Here is a 20,001-nt window from a genome sequence, read left to right as displayed (position 1 = left end):
GTCTTTTTCTTCATTTTTTGATAACTAAAGAGCTGCTCTTCATTTCTAGTCTGTGTAATGTGGGCTAGATCAGGCAGTGTCTTTAGCTTTGATTGTCAGAATTATATTAGCAGATGTCGCTTCTTCTATATAGAAACTGTGCATGTCAATGGCAGCTAGAACTGAAGAGCTCCATAACAGAGACTGAGCAACACATACAACATAAAACACAACATCTCAGTAAATGCAAGAAACACTAGAATGATGGTAAATGTCATAAAAAGCTCAGGGGGATGTGAAACAAACTAAGATAATGGAATTTGAAGCTACTTACTTTAATCTTCGGACCTTAATAAATGCCAATGGCTAAACTGAGAAGGAACTGCTTGCCACACACTAGAGTAGCGCAGTGCTCAAGAAGGATGACTCATGCAGTTGCCAGGCAGGCCCCACGGTCTTTGACTTAGTAGAACAGCAGAAATGTTCATTATATTGAATGGCAAATAGCATGTGACTCAGGTGCTGTAATGACGCTTGCAATTAAATGATCCCTTCGTTTACAAAAGTGCTTCACATTACAATTCCTATTTTACATGCTCTAGTCCTTTCCTCTGCACTTTGTTTGGCAGTGTTGTTAAACTGCTTTGATTAATCAAGGATGAACGAGTGAGGTTGTGCTGTACGATCGGCACCACTAGCACTGTAATCTGACTTAATATTATAGCAGGCTATGGTGACTCATCCCTCAGTACTTGTGGTGTAGGAACACAAACCTAATCATCAATCAGCCAGTGCTCTCCAGTCAAGTTGCTCCATCAGCAGGATTCCATTAGGTTCAGGGCAGAAATCCTCATCTAGTGTGGCTTTGGGAACAGATCCAAAGAAATTAACCAGAGCGTGTTTAGGGTTAGGATAATTAAGAGGTGCTTCCCTTCATTGACCTGGGAAATGTGTGCTCTCATTTAGAGTTAGATCATGATTTGACGGTTGCAAGTAACTACAGCCTTCTGGGCTCTAAACTTGCTGACAGGGCTATCCAGCAGATTAATTTTTCTGTGATCCACTGAGTAACATATATCAAGTCTCCAGTTATTCTGGCTTAAACTGCAAGTTTTATATCTCCCATTAAGAAGTCCCTCAGACATCTATACTGCAGAGGGGCACACATAAGACTGGCATCTACTGTGCTTTGTGAGCAGCTGTACCAGTAGGGAGAGTTAGAGGATTACCGTTCCACACAGCAGACTGCAGGAATCCTTGGATTTGTCCTTCTCTCGGGGCTGCAGAGCATGCTGACCCGTTTCATTCAAGTCAGGGTGCTGAGCCTTCGCAATGCTAAGCAACAATCAGCAACCCTCAAACGACCTCCTTTAGAACCAACTGGGGTAGACTATACAAGGCTGGAATTAAAATGTGAAGTGCCCCCAAAAAACCTATTCAGTTACTCGGCCTTCATTTCCTCATGGCTAGAAGATTTTGTTTATTTTCTTGTTTTGCCCAACCTGGCTATTTAAACATATTTATGTTTATAAATTTAGGCAATTGTAATTTTCTCGTTAAGATCTGTTAATGAAGTGCTTTTAAAATCATAATTACGCTAGAGCTAAATCTTTATTTTAGATTAAGTTAGTTTTTTTTTTTTTGATGAAAATTATTTTCAAAAGATAATAGTACAGTTATTATTATGTGTAATGCATACTGTGGTTCATTGAGGACATGGGGAAAAAAATGTTATTTCTAGACCCTGAGATCATTTATCTCGTGATCTCGACATAACACTTCATAGACCACCGTAAATTAAAAATAATCTGTCCAAAAACATATTTCAAATGTCCAAGGGTATATTATGTTAAATGTAAATACCATATAGATTAAACCATTTACTCTGATAATATTTATTTTTTGTAGAATACAATAAACTAATATAATGAATGTTATATATATATATATATATATATATATATATATATATATATATATATATATATATATATATATATACACCTGTGAAATCAACTGTTGCAATTCAGTTGAACATTAGCTATATGAACTGCCCTCTTGTGGCCAAAATAAGTTATTGAAAGAACAGATTCTGCATACAGTACCGTGGTGTACTGTTTGTATCATTACTGTACCAACCTACCAACAAAGCAGAAACACGTGTATTTACAAATGGAAGTCTACCTACCTACCTACCTACCTATCTACCTACCTACCTACATACATACATGCATACATACATACATACATACAGTAATGTATACTGTATTTACAACGTCTATCTGTGTCTCCAAAAAGTTAATCTGATTTGAATAGATTAAACATATGAACCACTCAATAAAACATGGACATGATAACCCCTTCAATCACATCATGACGATGTACAGTATATGAATTGATTTCATGTTCATCTTCTTGAACAAGAAGAACAAGACAGATTCGACTGAAAGAATGCTGGGATCTTCTGAAGTGCAGAAACGGTATTGTGATAACTATCAGTCTTTCTATTCACTCATTCATTTGGGCAGTGGAATGATTAAAAGCTATGTTCAGACAGACATAACCACAAATACAAACGTGTGCTTTTCCTGACATAGCACAACTGACAGCTAGAACAAAACGAAGAAATGTTATTACAAAAGATAACAAATGGGGGGTTAAAATAGTAAGGAATTTAGTGTAGGCGCGCACCCGCCTACCAAGCGCGTCCTAGACTTGGGATAATCACGCTTTGTGACGTCTTCACAGAGAACCCGCCTACAGAAAGCATGACGCTGATGTCACCCCGTGAAGACGGAAGCAGCCGGAGAATAACAAATAAAGTAAGCAGGAAGTTCTCTAGTGCTGTAAACACCGCGGACGTCATTGGAATTATTATAGGTGTATTTGTACATTTTTATTAATTTTTTCTTTTTCTTTTTAGCTTAATTGTCGGAGCGCTGTGGAACACCCAACATGTCGAATATGGACAGTATCCTTGTTTTGGTGAAGATGAAAGGTTGTTACAGTATGTGTGTAAATCAGGAAGGTAGAACGGGTAATTATGGATGCAGGCCTGTGCTGTGATAAGGTAATTCCATTTCATAAAGGATTAAACAACACTTTATTTTTTAATAAACTCTGCTTGGATAACCCGTTTCGTTTGTCCAGCACGAATACAGAAGGAAAAGCGGCGCGTACTTTTCCAGTACGTAAATTAACTTAAAAATCAAACATTGACTTTCACATACATAACAGTAGCAGCACATAGGATAGTTACAAAAACATTCATCACTTAGATTGCAATTCTGTAATACACAATGGGACAGTGCGCTCAGTTTTCTGTAGGGTGGCTTAGGTGGTTTCTCACTGCGATCATGTTGGAATGTGATTGTGTTTACGTTTCTATGATGGCGGTAGTCCTACTACACTAGCAATATTAATAAGCGACGTGAATCATGATCTGACTGTACTAAAAACGGCCATTGTTTTAACTAGAAACACTAGATGTTGAATCTGTTTGATTGTTTTCATTTCGTTTGGTCATGTGATACCTGTTCTATTCCTGGCAGCGCTAAGCTTCCGCCGATGTGACACTCCCTGTGACTATTTATTGGGTGGTCCATCCCAGTGGATCCTATGCAATTCGCAAGTGATTGCGTCAGTGTCAGTCACAAGCATTATAATCTAGATGATGTCATATTTCAAATCTTGATGCCATAGTACGACTCCTGGATGGAGGACTGATAGTGGGTATAACAATGGAAACGCAATACTTGCTGGCCTCTTCCTTAACCCTCCGATTACAGAGCAGTTGTTTAACCTGAAGTTCGCTGCAAAGGAGCTGTCTCGAAATTCCAAGAGATGCGACAAAGAAGAAAAGGCAGAAAAGCTGAAGGTTAAGAAGGTAAGTGTACTGAAAGATCTCTTTCAGGGATACCAAGAATCAGATCTGGAGATGCATCAACTACATTATTTTACCTGGAAAACCCTGAATTTGTGGCATCAAATGTTGACATTACCATTAACATATATATATATATATATATATATATATATATATATATATATATATATATATATATATATTATATTTGTTAAAGGTTTGGGTCAATTAGCAATTCGAATTCAATTCTATTTTAGAGACCTTCTGGGAGAGTTGTATCATTTGTTTCACAATATGTTTGCAATCTCACTTGTCACTTTGTATGAAGGGTACATCAGATTGTACACCTATACCAGTGCACACGTAAGTGACTAAAGTGCCAGGTTAGGGCAGTTCTCTTGCTGTAAATTTAATTGGGATGGGAATGGGTAGTCACATTGGATAGAAGTTTGATACATTTGTGTCTTATTAACAACAGTTTATTGGTAACAAGTTAAGGTTGTGTAGTGAAACATGAAATTACATCAGACAGATATATAGTGGGAGTTGGTAGTTCTGTCGCTGGCTATTTTATTCTTATTTCAAAGAATTGAATTTCCAGTTTACCAAATTTCACAAGTAGATGAAACCAGTAATGAAATACTGGTAGGTACAGAAAATCCAGATGTGTGATTCCCTTTAAATACTAATAATGCAATTCTCAATGTTTTTTCCTTTCCTTTTATAGGCTATTCAGAAAGGCAACACAGAGGTTGCTAGGATACACGCTGAAAATGCCATCCGGCAAAAGAACCAGTCCATCAACTTCCTGCGGATGAGTGCGCGAGTGGACGCGGTGGCAGCGAGGGTGCAGACAGCAGTGACCATGAACAAGGTGAGCAGAGCCACGACCCTGAAGCCAGGTAGAACTGCGGAGAGAGAGTGAGGGAACGAGGGCTGCTACTGTAGTTTCCATTTAATTTCCTATACGTTTGAACTTTACTATTAGACACGTTGAATCGAACATATTGGGGATGTTTGTACCAAATCAGAAAAGCCATCCTAAGAAACCCTTCCTCACTTTGTATACATGACTGCTACATGTATGTGTGTGTGTGTGTACAACCTTTAATTAAGGAATAGAAATATTGGTTATGAAATAAATGGATTACACTTTACACTTACTGCTATGTAAACCCCAAGCAGAAGCATGTAACACCCATATCTGACCTATATGTTTTTGTCAGCAGTTAAAAGCATAATTCTAAACGTTTAGAGGGCCATCAGGGCTATTGGATGGAAAAATCCACAGGCCCCACATAGATTCTAGTGGTTTAATTCATAAAAGCAGCACATAGACCCAGTACAGGTTTTCGTTGTTTATTACTAACACAGTGTAGTTAGTAACACTTGTCCTCATTGCCTGTTTTATGTTCCAGGTAACCAAATCGATGGCAGGAGTTGTTAAGTCCATGGATTCCACACTGAAGAGCATGAACCTTGAAAAGGTAGGACTGCGACCAATTGGGATATAACAATTTACTTTTGCCATGCTGTAAGGTTTGTGCAGTCTAAACATTGACAGTGGTTGCTGTAGCAACAGGAAATAGCTTCTCCATTTGACACCTGATAATGAAGCTGAAAACATAACTGCATTCGTTCTCCAACAGCAAGGGCTGTGACCAGCTTACTGATGAGTCTTTAGATTTTATTGTGTTTGCTTTTTTTGTTTAAACTACAGAAGTTACATCATAGTAAAATATACAGTGCTGTTTGGCCAAACGTTAATTCAGTAGGGTACTGTAAGTATGTTTCTAACTAGTTTGCTTACATGAATATAGCCAAATATATACAAATAAATTACTGTCAAAAATATACTCCAGGCTGTGAGACAGTTACACAGTAGTAACTGTAATTTCTATAGCTGGCATCTTCTGTGTGTAACCCAGATTGTGTTTCCCTATGCAGATCTCTGCCCTGATGGATAAGTTTGAGCGGCAGTTTGAGACGCTAGACGTACAGACTGCACACATGGAGGACACTATGAGCAGCACTACAACACTGACAACACCACAGGTGAGGAAGTGAACCTCCCAAAGAAACCATTATCATCATCATCAGAATAATTGGAGTATGCTTGATGTAGCATCACAAAATAGGACTTTAATAATGAAATATCTCCCTCTAGTGTCAGTCCTGCTTCATAACTTCTCTTCTAAACATTTACTGTGTTGGAGATCTGTCGTGGTGCTTTCTAATAGACACGTACTGGATGTGACAGAAAAGCTATACTACAACTCAAATAACACAGGTTGAGAAAAATAGTTAAGTAAATTTAAACTGTAAAAATCTCAACACCTCTGCAGTTCTATTGATAGAATCTTCAGTTTTTTAAACCACATTTTCAATGTTTCAGAATCAAGTGGACACACTTATGCAGGAGTTGGCAGATGAAGCCGGGTAAGTGCTTTTGTACTCTGATGTGTTTTATACACAAGTTAATCACCAATATAAAACAGTAGCTTTGAAGACAGCAATAGTAGAACCTCTTCTCTCCTGTATGGAGGATGAAGAACAGCATTCTGGTTGAATATAATAATTTTTTTAAATTAATGCAGGTTGGATTTGAACATGGAACTTCCCCAGGGCCAGACTGGTTCAGTTGGTACTAGTGTAGCTTCAGCAGAGCAGGTAAGCATTTAATGGTTGTTGATGTGTAAGCACGCCCATGTGAAAGAAATATTCTCCTCTAATATTTGCTGACAATCACTTCAGACGACTGCAAATGTGTTACAAGACAGGGGAACCTTAAAATCGGGTGGAAAAAAAATCACATTTCTCTCGGCTTTTTAGATATCCTTAACCAGGAAAATACAACCATTAGACAGGTGACCCAATGGTGTCCTGGAACGATGCGGCGCTTTTTTCATTCCACGTTTATATATATTCTTTTTAGGATGAACTCTCCCAGAGACTGGCACGCCTGCGAGATCAGGTGTAAACGATGGAGCTCTGGCCTGGCTGAACTGGCTTCTCATAGCACATCCATTCTGGTGTAAATGGGAGTGGAACATTATTAAACTATTGTACTATACAGGCCTCTCTCACTCTCACTCTCTCTCTGCTACCTCATGGTAGCCCCTTTCTCTCGTGTACGCAGCCCATTTCATATTACCCTTTAGGGTGTGAAGCTACTTTTTGTCCATTTTGCTTTTTGTACAGTGTATCTACAGTGTGTTCTGATCCAGGACTGTAAAAAACATTGCAGGATATTCTTACTTGGTAGAAACATGGTTCCTGGAGTGTCACTGTCAACAAAAGTTGCCAACAAAGAGAGAACCTGTTGCCATACCGTATCTGCTGCTCAGCTAAGTGTTGAAGGAAGAATTCATGACTCGTTAAACCCAAAGTGGAGACGAGATGTTTGCCTCTGAATACATTACCGAAGGGCTAAATCCGAGTGAATGAAAAGTACACCCCCCAAAAAGCAACTCCCAATGGGCTTAATCCAATTCACAATATTACATTTAGATTGTATTTGCCTTTTGTAATGCTTGCGTGTACAAAGTGTGTAATACTGGCATATTTGATTTTAAAATGCAAGCAAAAACAAAACAAAACAATTGATATATAATATATTTGTTGGTCCGTTTGATTGTGGGATTTTCCCTGCTCTTCATACTTTTTTTTTGTTCTGTTTCTGTGTACCTTTTATCTGGATGATTTAGTTAGGATTTGCAGAGGTAAAACAATAATTTTGTAACATGTAAATGTTGTTCTGGATTCTGGCTTTCATGTGAGAATAAAGATCATTTATCAAAATTTCTGTCAAAGGTCTGGTCTATTATACTGGCAATCTGAACTTTAATTATAAAAAAAAAAAAAAAATGTAGAAAAAAACTGTAGTTTTCCATATTCTTGTCTTTTAACCTTGTTACTGCATTTGACTTACATAAATTAGTTGAAGTGCCATGGGAAGCTCCTTATTGTATCTCCAAACTACTACCCTCTGCTGCCTGTGGTAGTGTGGACAAAAATCACAGCAGTGTAAAATTTAGTGAAAGAACCAAGATTGTAGGACCACCATCAATGGTCATTAAGGGCCCAGTAGCCTATGCCCATGGCTACTCAACCATGATTTGTTTTGAAGAAGATCTCCACTATCAACATGAAATGATAAAGAGCAGAAAGCATCAGATCCACAGGGACACATACCTCTTCAGGGATTTGGGAGGGGGTGGGGGGGTTGTCACAGCATATGGCCAACCAATAGACCTGTGTATCTACAATAGAGTTTTCATTGGTTTACTGTTTGAAAAAATATTTATATATTATTATTTCACATTCCTGTAAGTCTCGTTGTTCTGAAGTACTGGGCAGACTGATCTGCCTGCAGTGTTACAACCCCCTGCCTCAATTACATTTCACATGGCTGGTTTGTGCTTGTGAATGAGCAACCCTGAACAAAGAGCTGTGCTTGATGTAGAGATGGTGAGGATGGGCTGTCGTGGCATGTGGCATGAAAGTGGCCACTTATTTACTCGTGTGCTAATTAGCAAGTTGGAAGTCAAGGTCACGTTCCTTCCAGATGCTCTTTCCAGCTGGTTCTCCCTCTACAAAGGGAGTCTGCAATCAATATGTAATAATTGCTTCTAATAATTAGTAAGACATGGATGGCTTTTACATTTTTGTTTCTGGTTCCTACTATGCATTTCTGACAAAACACTAGTGCCGTCTGACCAAGGGTTTCCAATCAGAGTACTGTCTGTATCTTTTCTGTCTTCATTTATTGTTTCCAGTTTCTTAAGCTAACTACATGAGGGGGATAAACTGTTCTTGGCTGTTCAGGGCCTGGCGGCATTCTTCACACGCTGAGTTTCAAAGCTCTGGTGTAGCCCATCCCTCCATTGCAAGAGATGTGTGACAGAACAGCTAACCCTGTAGTTAAAAAGATCCACTCATGTCAAGCCAAGAAGGATTTTCCTGTTCCTTCCTGAAGCGAGCTCAGAGCAAAAAACATACCCATTCAGAACCTTCTGCATTTAGCTTTGAAATGCATTGTACCTTACGACAACTGCTTGAAAACTCTGTCAAACCTCCCCCAGATCATACTCAAGCAGCCAAGGAAGAAAGATAACAGTGTAGAAGAAAAAAAGTCAAAATACCTTCCCCCTTTTCTGTTGTTCTAGTTTTGATGTGATTATAATAGGATTTTATATTTGTACATAGCTATTGTGCTACATGTATTTATTTTAAAGAACATTTTAAGGTTTCTGTTAAAAGGTAAGATGGTTCTGGATTTTTTGTACATCTTTAAAAGTGACTAATTGAGAGGAGTAACCACTAATTGAAATGGAAGTTGCGTTCCAGGCCACATAAAATGGGAATGCTACCACTGAGCTAAACAAGTAGCACTGCCAGCTTTGGCCAGTGTAGATTTAACTAATTACAACTCCCAGACATTTTGTGCAGTTCCCCGTTCCAGTCTACCTAAACATTTTTCTTTATGTCCTCATTTCAGTCCTATTTTCTTTGTCACAATTAGGCATTTCCTTTCAAGTATTCCAACTGTAAAATCTTAGAAACATCAATAGGATCATGTTGAAAAAACAAGCTGGCATCTCTGCTTGGACACAAGTTCAAGTTTGCCAGAGAAACAAGGCTTGTTTGCACACCTGGTGTTAAGAGGTTGTTAGTCAATTCTATGCTCTTCTTTAAACAGCATTAATCATGACACTAAACTGAAAGAAATCTATACAACAGGAGAGCAAGCAATGGTCATTTTCAATAGGGACTGAAGTCAAATATACTGTAGTAGGACTGTTGTATTATTCTATTTATAGCAGTATTATTAATATAATGGTAATAGAGTTAGTTTCCTACAGTATAAAGTAGTATAGTTTTTAGCTGTGGAATTATAGTAACAGTACAGTTTTCTTTATTATCCATTATATATTAGAAAATGCAGTGCAACCTATATTTAATAGTATGCATAACAATGATTTATGTTCTAAAATGCTATAATTTTGTATAATGCACATTGAACACAGCTGTATATTGTTAAAGGAAGAACAAAGATATTCATGTTCCAGTCTTAGCTAATTCTCCACTCTAACCACTAGGACACATTGGGACCGATTTATCTTTGCACCCAAATGCATTTTCTGATGTTGTGAAGAACATAAAACTGTCACTTTGACTGATACTTCAGCTCTAACAACTAGACCACATTGCCTCCCAGCCCTCAGCTCTCATTGTGATTAGAGCCTACATTCTCGGTCTCTGCTCTCATTTTTAATCCAGCCTGCCTCCTCCTCTTCCCTCTTCAATCCTCCACAAGAAACATGTGAGGGGTCAAATGTCTCACCTGTGTAGGAAGCGGCTCTCGTCAATCGCATGCCATCCCGTCATTACCATTTCAATAAAGGAAAAGCCTTATCTGTGCCATCTGTAACCAATTTCTAGTGCCAATTGCACCATTGTGGCTCTTGTTGAGATGGATGAATCTGTACAGGGCTTAGCTCGACCTTTCCCTCAAAAAGAAAAAAGTCAAACTCAATTAAAATCACATGGCTGTTTCAAATGGACTCAGGAAAAGCCTGGCTTAGACATAAGGTCCCATTATAAATATTGTTAGGCCATTACTGGGATAATAAATAAAATTATTTAGGAGGTTCGATCCCTAATTCCTTCCAGTGTCTTCAATTATGGCACACATGGGAGGGGCAGTGGTGATTGAGAGATAATCACTGCTCTCAAGGGTCTTTCTTATGGGTAATCAGAAAACAATTCCAAGTGTATTCGTAAAATTCCGGCCAGTTTTCTTTACGCGACTCGGCTGTGAATCCAGGAAGATTGTTCAAAGGGGGGGGGGGGGGGGGGGGTTAAAACAAAGTAAAGCAAAGTAACACAGCCTAGCCAATGTTTAAAGTAAAAGTCTCCTCTAATGCCTTCACCAGTGTACCTTTTGGAAGAAACTGTGAGAGCTTTCCATATACTGCTTTTTATGATGTAGACCCAATCTAATAAGAACTGGCCAACTAAGATGTATTTAATATGGAGCTCTGAGAATCAACTGGTTTCGTAACAGCCACCTTTTTCTATTGCAAAATCACTGATCCACCCTGCCCCTAGACAGTAACTTTGAACAAGAAACCCCAGAGCAGCTCCTGCCTTCCCCTGTGAAGGTTTCTTAACTACAGGTAAGATGGCTAGCCCTGCTTGCCTCCTATATGCATGCAATGATTTCCTTAGAGTGTTATTGTACAGAATTATATGACTTTGTTTGACCTCACAAATCATGTTAACAAAAAGACAACACAGTATCTGTTATCCATAGTAACACAGTGTAATACTCATATAATATGTATGGATAGATATTTAGACACGTATACACTTAGACTGTCACTAATCAGAAACCTTGACCTATAATCCTAGCCATGTTATCATAATGAATGTGCACTAAAATCAAACTTCAATATCACAATGCTTTAAGTGTGTAAAGTTTACAACAGTATCTGTATTTGTTATTCAAGGGGCTTTTTTTCTAATAGTTTTTAATAAAACAAAAATGTTATTAAACAAGTGATTGACAAGGAATTTTCAATATGGTACTGATTGCAATCTCCTAACATAACAATTTCATAATTGGGTTTTCCAAAGCCTAATGGACTATAGTTGTGTGGTAAAGATAGGTTTCACAGGGGTTGGCTGGCTGTTTTTTTTCCAATTATGTTTGAGATATTCAATTTGTAAAATATAAAAGCATAGGAACTGTCTGGAGAGAGACCCACTCTGACTCAGGAAGCATTCAGGATCGGTTCCAGTCTGTGAATGAGGCTGTGTGTCCAATCGCTCAGGCTCGCGAGCATCGATTTCACGGGGCCTCCGCACATGCCCGTGCTTCAAAAAAAGAATCATAGCGGGAACAGGGATCGCTTCCTCGTGGATGTGTTAATGGGTTTCGGAGCAGCTGCCCCAATCAGTTAAAATCTGCACCAAGAAGATGGATTCCACATCAAACCATCATCTCTCCGGTTTCAACCCATCTCTCGACAGCGCTGCCTGATCCAGTTACGAGCACCGCTCATGTTTTTACTATCTGATTCACTTAACAGAGACTCACATTTGTATTGCTGGGGATGATTTGCAGCTACCCAAGTCACAGCTCAGAGAAGGGAGATAATTTTAAAATTTTGCAGCTTTGTTAAGAAACCGCAAAACATGTTTTATTGGGGTCATCGCTTAGAAGATGACAAGTTCATATCCTGTCTAAATTATGGTAAATTTACAATGGCTGACAAAATTATTCTATTGCCCTAAGTTTTATTGCCTATAGTTTTATAAAGCATGTTACAGTTAAATAATTGTGGGAGCTTTCTGCATTAAGTGTTACTACCTTGTGCCTGCAGTATACTATTATTTATTTCTTAGCAGAAGCCCTTATCCAGGGCGACTTACAATTGTTTCAAGATATCACATTATTTTTACATACAATTACATTATTTTTTACACATTATTATTACATACAATTACCCATTTATACAGTTGAGTTTTTACTGGAGCAATCTAGGTAAAGCACCTTGCTCAAGGGTACAGCAGCAGTGTCCCCCCATCTGGGATTGATACTACACTTTTATTGGCCATTTCTAACCACCCACTACCTAAATAATGCGTGATCAACGCATGTCGAAAATATGATTTGTTGATCACACAGAAGTTTAAGAAGCATATTTATTTATTTATTTTTAAGCAATTTCTTGTTATTTTGTTTGATCCAGTAAGGCTGTAATATTTGAAAGGTCTCTTCCATCTGGCATCTCATCTGCCAGCATGATGCAGTGGTGGTGAAAGGCTGTTTAAGAATGTGTGGACAGGATCTATCTACATTACTTTATCAGTATGATGGGTCATCTAACTGTGCTAATGATGTATTTGGAGATTCTATCAACCAGCGCCCTGGCAACCTGAGCCCCTTCACCTGGAGTTTAGCAATGACCTGGACCTGCTTCATCAGTCAGAAACACAACACATAGAGTGGGAGTTTGGAAATGATCTGGATCTAATCCATCAGCCAGAATACTACCATGGTTGGTGTGTGGGGCATGGTGGTGTTGGGGCTTAGGGATGATCTGGACTCATGATGTGTGGCTGTGCTGTACTGTAGTTGTTGGTATTGTTATTATTATTATTTATTTCTTAGCAGACGCCCTTATCCAGGGTGACTTACAATTGTTACAAGATATCACATTATTTTTACAAGATATCACATTATTTTTACATACAATTACATTTTTTTTACACATTATTTTTACATACAATTACCATTTTATACAGTTGAGTTTTTATTGGAGCAATCTAAGTAAAGTACCTTGCTCAAGGGTACAGCAGCAGTGTCACCCACCAGGGATTGAACCCACAACCCTCCGGTCAAGAGTCCAGAGCCCTAACCACTACTCCACACTGCTGCCCTATTTATTGCTGCTGGTAATAAATGACCACCCTGTGCATCACATCCAATCATTTTTAATACTGAAACTTTAAAACAAAAAAAGGAAAATGCTGGAGGGCTGGAGTTTACTTCAATTGACTAACCTGCAAAGACACACAAAGCATGACCAGCCACTTTCACCACTGTGGAACAGTAGTCACTGGAAGACCAGTCAGCCCATTAGTCAGTCACGTCATACTGCTGGGATAGGAAGTGCCCATATTCTTGAGTGAAAGAATCCGCTTTCTATAATGAGAGTTCCTACAGGGGACAGGCATATGGTAAAGTGCTTGACGCGGGTCAGTTAGTCACACTTCTGCAGCTCTAATTGAATTACCGTTGACAGTGCACAGCAGGCTTAGTGGGTGATCTGTTTAAAACCAGCTGAACCCAAAAGGGGTGAATGTGTGTGTGTGTGTGTGTGTGAGAGGAGGTGCTCCCTGAAATCAATTAACGTCTTGCAGGGGATGAGGCCCCCATATATACATCCTGTAAGTCAGAGAAAGGGAGGGTGGAATGACAGCAGCACATGGGAGAGGCAGCCAGAGTGAAACCTATCCTCGCCTGCCTGACCCAGGCCAGCACATAAAAGTGGGTGCAGGGCATCAGTGGAGCTGTGAGAGAAAGGGAGCAGTAAATCATTCATGGAGCTCCTCTTTATTTATTTGAGGTATTCCTCTGTTTGCCACCTGATATGGGATATCTCTTAAGAAAGCCGTCCTGAGTTCCACAAACGTTCTCAATAAGAATCTTTGTAAATGTCATGTCTGTAGCCCGTAGGGAAGAAAGAACCTGTCGCAAACAGAACATTTGAACATTTGGCAGTTCCCTTTAACATGTTTTTTCTGTTGGCAGATATTAAATAAAACAGAATAGAACCTGTTAAGTGTGTTATACAACAGGAAAAGATGCCTCGCCCTCATTTACCATCATCCACACAACTGAGTGCCAATCAATGACAATCAAATCCTGTTTTCTCTGAGTGTGACAAAGGGATAGAACACCTCTGGGTTTGGTTTGCCAGATGATCATTTTCCCTGTCAAGTTTGTTGTTTCTGACCCAGGAGTGTTTCTTAACAATTATACACCTTGCACAACAATTCTTTTTACTTACTGCAAAATAGAAACATACCATAAAACGTTTACCCAAAAGGTTCAAATTTTTAATGAATTAATTTTTAATGAATTGCTACGAGACATAACCTTGTGACATAATCTATTAAACCTCAAGCTAGCCTATGCCCTGCGATGTGTATTCAGCGCTTCTATCCAATGAACTTCCGCTTTGACTGCTTTAAGAGCTTATCACTCAGACTGAAGTAGCTACTAGTGTGGTATACATTGGAGAGGGTTTTTTTCTTCTCAACATTACTCAGGAGTTTATTAAGAGATGTAATCTTGCCCAAGTCCCAGAACACAAAAATCCCTGTGCTAGCCAGCAAGCACACTGTGGGGTCTCAGCCCCCTTCACTCCCCTCTGCTGAAAGGTGCGTTGAGAGCGAGACCTGTGGAAGAGATCAGAGCCCTGAATAGGAGCCAGCAGTGCAGGGATAGCCTTTGCTGCCTGCTGATTGACAATCAGGGCTAGAATGTGGAAAGCATTTGCTGGTCTTTGTTGGATCCCAGAGACTTGCTGACAGCTTACTCTACACTTCACTTCCCTTTCACACCGGCAGAATTAATTTGCTGGAAAGTTGGGAGGTGTTACGTGAACTTAGTCTGCTGGAAAATAAAACGCTGAAGCCCCAGAGGGACTCACAGCTTCTAGGGGGCTAATTAAAGGGGACACAGGGTGAGAAAGAGGGGGCACATCTATCTACCTATCTATCTATCCTTCTGCTTTATCTGTATGCAAGTCTGTTTGTCTGTCATTGTTTGGACCACCCCCCCCCCCCCCCCCCCTGATTTTTTCTTTATATAGATTAAAAAACAGCTATTAATTCCATTGGCCATCTGTCTTTAAATTCCTATACCACTGGATTGTCTGTAGGGCATTATTCAGCTGCAATGCTGATGAAAGAAATCTTGTGTAAAATTGTGAATCCCCAGTGGCAGCTGTACAACAACCTGAAATAATCAGAACAAAGGTCAAACTTTACATACTAGCTTACTGTACATGCTGCTGATGATTGTTTGATTATTACAATGAATATTTCCTACAAAGCATAATTACCCAGATATGCACAAAATTATTATTTTTTTATTTATTATGTAATCATTCTGAGTGTTTGTATTGAAGTTGGGCTGGTGCTGTTTGAGAGTGCTTTGGACAACCGATGGATAATTTTCTGCATGAAAAAATGGAAATGTGCAAAAAAAAAATGTGTGCAATTCCTCATGCTAATAGCTTTATGGATATCCAAATGTTTGCAGATGGTCCCAAAAATTAAACTATAAGGAGCAAGTTATCTGAGGCTTACACACAGAACTCTGGCTGCTTCACTCACGGAGAGACTCATTTATTACATCACCATGGCTGTACTGAATGAACCGAAGGATGTTTTAATTTCCACAAGCAGTGAAACTCAGCCTACATAAATAAAGGCACACTTAGGCTGCGCGGCTGTGCTTGATACAGCTGCACGGCTCCAGGCCACATGTTCTGGCAGTTTCCTATTGGGTTACTTGAACCGTTTGCCCCCAAAGCCTGTAATTCAATGCAGGCTCCAGAGGAGTCCAGTCACAGGGCACAGCTCTGCCAAACCACCACTTAACCTTTCAGGACGTTCACTTGTTCGCAGATTTTCTGCAGACCTGGGGGCTGCTCAATGGACTAGACAGGCCCATGTGGAGTCAATAAGATTTCCAGCTCTGATATTAGGTTGAGCCTGATTTTAATCATTTTTAATAGGATTTACCTAGCTTTTTAATTTCTAAATCTCTAGTACTGGTATTTTCTATCTTAATTTTTATTGTAAAAACAAATCTTTTTTTTTCCTGTTGTTTTTTTTTTTTTTTTGCTTTCCCAAGCTGCAGCAGAGTATGTAGATTTAGTGTGCCAAATGTATTTACTCTCCGTTTTCTCCCATTTAGAATGTCCAATTACGTTCCATCACTTATGTCCCAGCCAATTGTGTCTCCCGAATCTATGGACCCGGCAGACCAATGCAACGCTTCCAGTGGAATCCCCTGCGAAGACCACACTTCACACAGTCAGGACACTCCTGCGGCTGGATGACTCACCCTGCACACTGTGCTGTCATGCCTTTACCAGGTGAGCCATGCAGGCTTGCAGATGGTAATCATACCCAGTATCAGGGTGGAGAGTTGAAGTTTGTGTGCCTGCTCCTAAAAAAAACTACCTGTAGAGAATGCAAACAAGCTTGTTTGTAATGAAGTAGCGTGCCATCATTCTTGTTTATACCTGTATTCTGTGTTTTTACAAATGCATACACCAACAACAACAAACAACACAACTTTGGCCAACTGGGGGCTGTCAACAAAGACCATATGTTCAGCAGCAAAACAGAAGGATAAGGTTTACATTTTACAAAGGAAAGAGCTGTAGTTGCAGAATAAAGCTGAACAGAACTCTTCAGGGAATCAGGTCCAAATAATCTGTAAAACTGCACTGCCTTTCACTTTACCAGCCAGGTAAAATTCACTTTCACTGGCAGCTGGTTTTACTTTAAATGTACACAGTTCACTCACATCCTATAAGCTGACCCAATAACTAACCTTTTTTTATTGAGTTTGCAGAAAAAATACAGCCCATGTAAACCTTGCATCTGACTAATCAGGTACAAACAAAGGCGACTGAAAGGAGTATCAGTAGGTTCAGTATGGAGTATGGAACCAGGCATGGAAGAACACTACCATTTCCCATTTAGTTCCAGAGTTACCATAAACATACCATTATAATCCCAGTGTATACCCTGAAGAAACAAAACCATAAACAGACCACAGCATGATTGACTCAAGGTGGCAAATGGACCTTACAGAGTCACTGTCCTTGCAATGCCACTGCTTTGAGGGTGATTTGGGAAGTCAAAAAGGTGATGTTATAATGAGTTTCTTTTTGCAAAATATTAGCATTCAAATTAAGCAGTATGGTATTTTCTCCAGTAAATCCTGAATTCAACACTTACTAGTAGTACATAACTTATACCACCAACCATACCTGTAATATTAAAGTAGTTTCAGTAGTATTTAATTGTGGCTATATAATAGGATACTTGGGTTTTACTATATAAAGCTTATTTGCAGCTTCTGAGTGACAGTAGTACAACTAAAACAGTAATTTTGTAATAGTTTTTGGTAATGGCGATGCAATTAAAAAAGTGTTGCAAAATAAATGCTGAGCTATTTCATTTTCACATGTATTTAAAAACAACAACAAAATCTATATATATATATATTAAAACGTTTTAAAAAGTTGACTCACCTCCCCCAAAAAATAATTTAAAATCTTGTTTTTCTCATACAACACAAGCCGTACTATACAACTTTGAAATGTGTGTTTATTATTATTTTTAAGAGAACCCCTGAGCTCAGTCATTCCACTGCAGGTTTCAGAGCTGCTGCCAGTGGGATTTTGCCTGTAACTCAGCCCATGAGAGTCCCCTGGTTTGTGTTTTCAGCCCTGGGCAGTGCAGCACATCTTGTGAATCAATCCTCACACATTGCGCCCTGGACAACGGGCCTTCTGTCTGTACACAGAGCATATTTTCCTCAGCTGCCAGGTGATTGGCATGTGTCTACTGCTAAACGCTGGCATCCCCTTTCAAACAAAATAGCACATCTCAGAGGGTCAGCTGCGAGTGAGGCCAGAAGAGTGGACCTTTGTTTATTTGGATTTCAATAATCATTTTACTGCTAAATGTCTTCAGAAACAGCAGCCTTTTTTATGATAAACAACTGCATGGGCAGACACTCGCAGAAATGTTTACATTCTGATATCATTACTATACCAGCGTATCTCCTTTGCAACGCCATTAGCAGACCACTGAATAACCAACAATGTCAACACAATGGATAAGGAACAAATTTGCACAGTAGGCCTAGTCAGATACATTAGCACATAATGTATGGGTCACCAGTCTGTGTTAGTATGACAAAACATGAAAATGTGTTCCCCTGGTGCTGCCATTGACCCTAACTATTACATTTTGACTAACTTTAAATTGTGGACTCAACTCTGCACTTTAGTTGGTTCCTGTCACCAGCTCTTTCCCCTAGAGTACTGTAGGTTATTTTACTAGCGACACCTGGTGGTTGGAGGGATTGGTGGCGGACCTTTATTATTATTATTTGTTTCCGCTATCAGACTGTGTTTAACAAAATGAGCCATTCTGTGTTTCAGACCAGCCCAGAGAAAATAAATACATATGAATCCATCTTTCTTCAATCGTTGTTGTTGTTTATTATTGTTGTGTAACATTAATCCTGGCCTAACTGTTTCCATTGGATGATATGTTACATATGAGGCAGTGAAAATGACAAAAACAATACATTATTAGACTCAGATGTATAAATGTGCTCAAGGTAATCAGAGTCATTTTTTTTCTGCGAATGAATTCAGATTGCATTATTATTATTTTTTTTCCTTTGGGCCTGCCAATACTAAAACATTGTATATATGTTGTGTGTGTTATTTAAATTTTGTGACTGGTAGCATGAGAAATATGTGTCTACATTATAGCTTTCCATTAAAAAAAAGATGTGCAAAGGTCAGCAATTAAATCTAAAATGTGTACTGCCATAGTTTAATGAGTTTCCTTGATACCTGTTAAAGCAGCTAGTTGGTGCTACTGCTGTACAGATACTAGAGACATTTCATGGTATGTTAACCACTAGGGGACAGCCATGCTTTTTGTCTTATGGATGACTGCATACCTGTGCGGAGAGTCCCGCTCAAGAGGCACACGGACGATCACAGACTGGACACCAGTAAGTTGCAGTGAGAACAGCCTTCCTTCGTCTGCGCTTTTCAGTGAGTTCAGCAATTCTCTTCTCCTCAAACTCAGCCAGACCATGATGGCACAGGTGATGTCAATGAAGTCTGTGTAAAGCTAAGTCCTCAAAGTTGTGGTCTATATTGCACTTTTCCAATGTTTCAATGAGTCTCTGCTTGGGAATTCTGTCATCTGGCATGCAGATGACATGGCTAGAGTAGTGCAGCTGTGCCCTCATCAAGTAAGCTTCTATACATCTCATGCCACACCTTGTAAGCACTTCTGTGTTCGGGATTTTATCCTGCCACTTGAAGCTCCTGATCTTCCTTAGGCATCCAAGGTTTAAACTCTCCAGTTTAACAATATGACAGCTGTAGATTGTCCAAGCTTCAGCCCAATATAACAAGAGGAGTACAATTGCTCAGTAGACTGCGATCTTGGTAGCAAGTTTGAGGCCTCTCTGACTCCACAGGCTTTTTGTAAGGTGCCCAAAGGCAAAACTTGCCTTAGAGATACAATGTCATCATCAATTGTGGCGCAGCTTTGCGACAGAGTGCTACCAAGGTAAATGACTACACAGATGACTAAAATAGGCAGGCTTTTGGACTAAATCATACAACAAAAAGGTAATGCAATAAAGGAAACATTTGGCAAAATCCACCCACTTAATCTTACATTACTTTAGATACCTAGACAATACCTAGACTAGCCTATAGGAGGCTGTGTGGTCCAGTGGTTAAAGGAAACGGGCTTATAACCAGGAGGTCCCTGGTTCAAATCCCACCGCAGCCACT

At 39.3% G+C, this 20,001-nt stretch overlaps 1 protein-coding gene across 1 annotated transcript; it reads left to right on the top strand.

Annotated features, from left to right (window-relative positions):
* Nucleotides 1–2,715: 2,715 nt before the first annotated feature.
* LOC117411956 (charged multivesicular body protein 1b) lies at nucleotides 2,716–7,645 on the top strand. Its single transcript, XM_034019846.3, has 9 exons — nucleotides 2,716–2,801; nucleotides 2,903–2,950; nucleotides 3,768–3,865; nucleotides 4,572–4,718; nucleotides 5,263–5,331; nucleotides 5,792–5,899; nucleotides 6,240–6,283; nucleotides 6,442–6,514; nucleotides 6,780–7,645. The coding sequence occupies exons 2-9, from the start codon at nucleotides 2,935–2,937 to the stop codon at nucleotides 6,822–6,824; spliced, it is 600 nt and encodes a 199-aa protein (XP_033875737.2). The 5' UTR covers nucleotides 2,716–2,801; nucleotides 2,903–2,934; the 3' UTR covers nucleotides 6,825–7,645.
* Nucleotides 7,646–20,001: the final 12,356 nt, after the last annotated feature.

Source organism: Acipenser ruthenus, chromosome 26, assembly GCF_902713425.1.
Source record: "Acipenser ruthenus chromosome 26, fAciRut3.2 maternal haplotype, whole genome shotgun sequence".
NCBI lineage: Eukaryota > Metazoa > Chordata > Actinopteri > Acipenseriformes > Acipenseridae > Acipenser > Acipenser ruthenus.
This window is presented reverse-complemented; position numbering and strand designations above follow the sequence as displayed.

Excerpts from the sequence above, each read along its gene's own strand:
- LOC117411956 (XM_034019846.3), top strand. Across the intron at positions 4,719-5,262 it reads CAGCAGTGACCATGAACAAG|GTAACCAAATCGATGGCAGG; the intron begins GTGAGCAGAGCC and ends TTTATGTTCCAG. Across the intron at positions 5,900-6,239 it reads CAACACTGACAACACCACAG|AATCAAGTGGACACACTTAT; the intron begins GTGAGGAAGTGA and ends TCAATGTTTCAG.